Here is a 5,983-nt window from a genome sequence, read left to right on the forward strand (position 1 = left end):
CTTTCTTCCTCCTCAACTTTCTGTGATTTTAGTGTAGCTTTATTGCTTGACTGAGTTTGTTTCTTTGTATTGTTACATCCCCACGAAGAGGTCTAGGGGTGTGTGTGGGGACTGGTAACAAATGGGTCCAGAACCGAATGAAAGGAAACCATACAGACTGTTCAGTATATATTATAGCTTTATTACAAATAATCTTAACTGAAAGAGCCGGCAACACCGTTTTTCCAATAACACTTGAAAAAGAAAAAGGTCTCAACAGCCAGGGACACAACAACCAAACCAAAAACTCCACACCACAAGGAGGCACTTCTGGGGGCCCACAAGCCCACACTACTCACATGAAGCAGTTACACTGCCCACTGCTTCCACAAGTCCACACCACAGGCAGGACAATCACATATCAGTAATAGTACCTTTTTCGACACCTTCGACACACAATGAGAAAACCACCCTCCCAAATCCAGTTTATCCCCAGCTTATATAACCTCAGAGAGGCAATTGCTGACTGGGCCCAGGTGGTAGGATTGTCACAGTTCCTGTCCGGCTGTATTCTTCATTTGTATTTTGTTGTTATATCAAACTTACTGTATGTCAGAAGATTTTTATTTTTCCAAACACTTGACCAAATGACTCAGAATCACATTTTCAATAAGTTTCACTAACAAAAAGTAGTCATACAGAGCAGTTATCCTCAGTTACACAATGAGTACTTCAAATGCATCCAAGTACGAGTTTACAGTGCAATCATGCTGCGACCGCTTGGTCTTGTTTTTATTATCACCCGACCCAGCTGTAACCTGCTTTCCGTTAGTTTCAGCGTCAGTTTCTTCTGTTGTAAAGATGCTGTATTCTGTTACAGTTACAGTTTGACAAGTCTTTCTTCAAGTACATTATAAATAACTGTTCATATGCAGACATAGGTTGAGCAATGTTGTGTCATAGTCCTGGGTCGGTGAACCAGTGTTTTGAGTTTTGTACTTTTGTTTTCTTAGGATGGTCGTGTTTCAGGTTTCAGTTTGTGCTTCTAGCTCTTCTGTACTCCTTGGTTTGAGATTTCTACTGCTTAGCTTTTGGTCCCTGTACCCCCAATGTTCTGTGTTGGTTTACTTCTGTCCTCGTGTTTGTCTTCTAATTCCCCAGTCAGTAGTGTCTAATGTCGCCCCTGTCCCTGTACTCAGTGTTCCCTCTGTTCAGTGTCTAGTCTGGGTCTGTGTGTCTGTCGTGTACTTCCTGTTTTACTTTGACAGTCTCTCGTCAGTGTGCAGCATGTTGTGTTTGGTCTTTCCCTGTCTCATTATTATTATTAGTGTCAGCTGTGCTCCCTGTGTGCTCCTCCTTGTTAGCTTTCTGTGTATTTATGTCAGAGTCTCCCTCAGTTCCATGTCATGTCGTCCCTCTTAGTTGTGTGGAATTCTCCACGTGTTTCCTGAGTGGTCAGCTAACTAGCTTTTCCCAGTTTAGGTTTGTATTGTTTATTTTCCCAATGTGTAAATAAAGCCATTTTTTGAGTTACGTCGCGTTTCCGAGTCTGCATCTGGGTCTTTTCCTGCCTGCACACAGCTGCTCCCTGACATGTTGTAAGAAACTTTCCCATCAGATGAAAAGTTCCAAAGATCAGTGTTCTGCTTTTCTGATTTATTTAGGTCGCATCTCTTTTCTCACAAACCCTTTTCTCATTAGTTCGGCTTCCTCGTGGTTCACAGGTTAAATTCCTTCGCTGCACTTTCAGAGTGTGTGTCCTCCTGCCTCAGCTCACATACAGATTAACTGTAGAGAGCGTGGACACACCTTTAAAAGCAGCAGAATTCATTGTTTTGTTTCTGATGTGCTCTGTGTTACAGCAGTACAGGGTCAGGATGGCTGGTCAGTGACTTACACCTCTGCTCAGATTTGTGCCTTAAAAGGATCAACAGTGGACATACGCTGCACCTACACGTACCCATCCAGAGTAAATGGGAACGTGACTGTAGTTGAAAAAGCTTTATGGTTTACTAAAATGAAGGGTGATGAACATGTGGATGTGAGGACAGAGGCAGAGTTTGCAGGTCGTGTTCAGTATCACTGTGATAACAAAGACTGCACTCTGAGAATCACAGACCTGAGAGAGAGCGACTCAGCTGAGTACAAGTTCAGATTTGTGACAAACCAACCAGGAGGGAAATATACTGGATCACCTGGAGTCACTCTGTCTGTCACAGGTCAGATTTTTATATTTAAATGTATAACATGTTTTCAAAATGAAAGATTTTGCTTGAACTTTGAGACACTACAAGTTATGAATGTTGTGCATGTTTTATATTTTGCTGTGTATAATTTTTAGTTCTCCAGGCACAAGTGATAAAAACTTGGCCAACCTTGTATCCTTCCTGGAAGAAGGTGACGTGTCAGAGCGGTTGTCGTCTACCTGATCCTCATTCATATGTCTGGTACCAGAACGAAGTGAATATTGACAGAAAGGAGTCTTCTTTTGAAAAATACTTTGGTTATACAGACAGCATTTCCTGTGCTGTAAAAGGATACGAGAAGCTTCCCTCTCCTTCAGTGTGTGAGTTTACTTCAGTCTTACACTAACATAAAGCTGCTGCTGCAGTCTTTTTATTAATGATCATTAATTTCTGTTTCTAATACAAAAGATGTTGCTGCACCTTCATGTTTATTTTAAATCTCAGTAAAGTCAATATATCAACAGTAAGTCCCAACTGCCTCCTGCTCTGTGGTGCTGCAGTCAAATCTTCCTCTAACAAATCTGTTTCATATATTTCAGGTGTTGATGATCAAACCTGTAACAGAGTGTCTTACACCAGCAGAAGCATCTGTGCCCTCAAAGGTTCATCAGTGGACATTTCTTGCATCTACAGTCATACACATCCTGCTGTGTCCAAATTCTGGTTCAGTCCTGAACGTAGTCATCAGCAGCAGCATCGCTCACACCCCGAGGACCTCAGAAAAGACTCCCACTATGCAGGTCGTGTTGAGGTCATTGAAACAGAGAGAGGACGCTCCACTCTGAGAATCAGAGACCTGACAGAGAGGGATTCAGCCGAGTATCACTTTAAATTCAAAACACAAAGCGTTGAATGGAAGCGCAGTTTACCTGGAACAACTCTGACTGTAACAGGTACTGATGAACACACAATGTTAGCAGGTTTAATTATGTGGAAACAAAAGTGATTGTTTTATGAGCTCACATGTCAAATGTAGAGTTACATATCCACACAAAGCCTCTCTCTACATGATGTCACTGCTCTGCTGTCATATTCAGCTCTGCAGGTGAAGGTGAGCAGAATAATATCAGTCCATCAGACTCAGACTGAGGCAGAGCTGAAGTGTGAAAGCAGCTGCAGTCCAGCTGGTCGTCTTTCTTACGTCTGGTTCAAGAACGGACAGAAAAACACGACACAGCAAACTTCTGCTTATACAGACTACTTTAATCCTGGAGACAACATCTCCTGTGCTTTCTCAGGATACGAGGATTACCGCTCTCCATCAGTGTGTGAGTCTATTTCACTGTGTCACCAACAATATATCACAGCTCCAAGCCAGCTACAGTTTATCATGCTGTAATGTTACATGAGTTTAAAAGCCAACTTTTATTATGTTTCATTGATTGAAACCAACATTCTCATAGAGAATTAACAAAGAAATCTTTTATCTGCAGATCCTTCAAAGCTTCCCTCTGTGTCAGTGAGTCCCTCTGGTGAGATAGTGGAGGGCAGTTCAGTCACTCTGACGTGTCGTACACATGTTGATCCTGCAGCTAACAGCATTTTGTACAAAGGCAACCAAACCTTGCCTCTAACACTAGAAGGTATTTATCATTTCACCTCCATCAGCTCTGAGGACAGAGGAATCTATGAGTGCAAGACTGAAGATCAGCTCTCTGTGTCTTTGTTCATAGATGTCCAGTGTAAGTAAACATCAGCAGATCAGTGATCAGTTTGGATAACAGTTTCCTGTAATGTTTTCATTCTTGGTGGAAATTTTCTCACACTGAATGTAAAAAATTTTTCTCGGTTTCTTCCAGATGCTCCAAAGCTTCTCTCTGTGTCAGTCAGTCCCTCTGGTGAGTTAGTGGAGGGCAGTTCAGTCAAATCAAATCAAATCAAATCACTTTTATTGTCACGTCACATGTGCAGGTACACTGGTACAGTACATGCGAGTGAAATTCTTGTGTGCGAGCTTCACAAGCAACAGAGTTGTGCAAAATACAATAACGTGCAACAAGCAAAATATAAAAATGGTTAATCTAAAAAGTAATAAATATATGTACCATATCTAAAGGTATATACATTACTGAATGTGTATACTAAATATGTTTTTCTACGTGTGTGTGTGTGTGTGTGAGTGTGTATATACATGTTTTACAAATGAGAGGTCAGTCACTCTGACCTGTAGCAGTGATGCTAACCCAGGAGCTAACTACACCTGGTACAAGGAGAATGATAACTCAGCAAAAGCATTCGGACAGAACTTGATCATCACTGACTTCAGACCTGAACACAGTGGGAGTTATTACTGTGAAGCCCAGAACACAAGAGGACGTCGCAGCTCCACCTCCCATCATCTCACTGTTGTGACAGGTGCTCTTTCTACATTTACAGGTCTGTTTATTGTAACATGTTTCACTGAGCCATTACTAAAAAAACAGTTACAAAGAACATAAGATTCCTCTCCAGGTTTTCAATAACAAAGTGTATGCTCTCTCTCTCTCTCTCAATCACATCAAATTTCTATCTTTATTTTTAGGGAAATCAATAATTATACAGAATATTATCAGGTTGACTTTGGTGGTCCTGATGCTGATTCCTCTGCTTCTTGTGATTTTGTGGATGAGGTAAAATAAAACATTGCTCTGTTGCAGAAGTGGTCTTTGACTTTCTGATTTAACAGTTTTACATTTAAAATGTGATTATTTGTTATTAGGAAGAAGAAACCTTTGAGCTCTACAGCTGAATCAAATGAACTTATGGAGACAATGGAGGTGAGAGTGAGATAGAGACAGGGTCAGAATTGAACTGATGTTGTTGAAACATCTTGTCTAATCAATTCAGATTCTGTTTAATATACTATCATTAGCCATGCTATTGTAAATATTTTAGTAGTTTATTACAAATGGATTTTTAGTAGAAAAGTTAATTTCTGTAAAAACATTTGACCACATTTTCAAAAGAAATATAATTGTATCCATGACAATCTGCTTTGAGTTTGCTGGATGGAAACATCAGGCCAACCTTCAAGCAAAAGTTCACCATCTAATTTTTGAGAAGATCTAATCAGAGACTCTGTTACTTTGTACAGATGCAGTCAAACCAAAGACAGGACTCAGCTGATGGAAACAGAAAGTAAAAAACAGCACAGTGGAGAGTGATGCTGATGCAATGCAGATTTATATTTTTACTTTTAGCTCCAGTTATTTAAAGTTTATTTGTCAGCAGCAGAACATTAGACTATATTACAGCTTATTTTTGGTCTTCTGTTACCTGTTCAGATTATGTGTAGTACAGAAGTCCTTATCCAAGGTGTATTTTTAGATTCATTTGTTTGTAAAAGTTAACAAAAAGATGCTGATCCAGAAGAAAATATTTTACAGCACTTGCGGCCTGTTTTTTGTTAACAAAAGAGAAAAACCTGCAGCTACAACAGCTCTGTATATTGAAGATCAGTTCAGGTTGATGCTTGTCAACACATTATTACAAAGGTAGAACACATCATAAAGCAAAAATAACTGATCATGAATTCAGACATTGCTGGATTTGATATGAAAATAAATGCCAAGATTATAAACTCTGCCAGTTATCAGCAGCCGGATAGATTTACAAGCACAATCCCAAGACCTGACACAGCATGCTATATGTGACCTACATTACAGCAGTCATTGGATGCATATGCAAGGATAAAAATAATGATGAGCTTGACCTCATAATGATCTTTACCAGCACCAAACAATTTAGCTAGAGTCTACCTTTATGTAGTACACTGTGTC

The 5,983-nt window shown here is 39.9% G+C and overlaps 1 protein-coding gene across 3 annotated transcripts; it reads left to right on the plus strand.

The window, feature by feature from the left end:
- The first annotated feature begins 862 nt into the window (after positions 1-862).
- On the plus strand, positions 863-5,679 carry LOC106097509 (sialoadhesin). Of its 3 annotated transcripts, XR_003219092.1 has the most exons (11): positions 863-1,577; positions 1,842-2,198; positions 2,321-2,545; positions 2,765-3,118; positions 3,263-3,493; positions 3,659-3,907; positions 4,025-4,063; positions 4,346-4,580; positions 4,747-4,834; positions 4,924-4,981; positions 5,299-5,679. XR_003219092.1 is itself a non-coding variant. In XM_025905621.1 (8 exons), the coding sequence occupies exons 2-8, from the start codon at positions 1,997-1,999 to the stop codon at positions 4,369-4,371; spliced, it is 1,326 nt and encodes a 441-aa protein (XP_025761406.1). In that variant the 5' UTR covers positions 863-1,577; positions 1,842-1,996; the 3' UTR covers positions 4,372-4,704. The 3 variants fall into 3 exon arrangements, 1 of the variants encoding a protein (XP_025761406.1); XR_003219093.1 differs by lacking the exon at positions 4,747-4,834 and having other exon boundaries at positions 5,299-5,678; XM_025905621.1 differs by lacking the exons at positions 4,747-4,834; positions 4,924-4,981; positions 5,299-5,679 and having other exon boundaries at positions 4,346-4,704.
- Positions 5,680-5,983: the final 304 nt, after the last annotated feature.

Source organism: Oreochromis niloticus, linkage group LG3 (assembly GCF_001858045.2).
Source record: "Oreochromis niloticus isolate F11D_XX linkage group LG3, O_niloticus_UMD_NMBU, whole genome shotgun sequence".
Lineage (NCBI taxonomy): Eukaryota > Metazoa > Chordata > Actinopteri > Cichliformes > Cichlidae > Oreochromis > Oreochromis niloticus.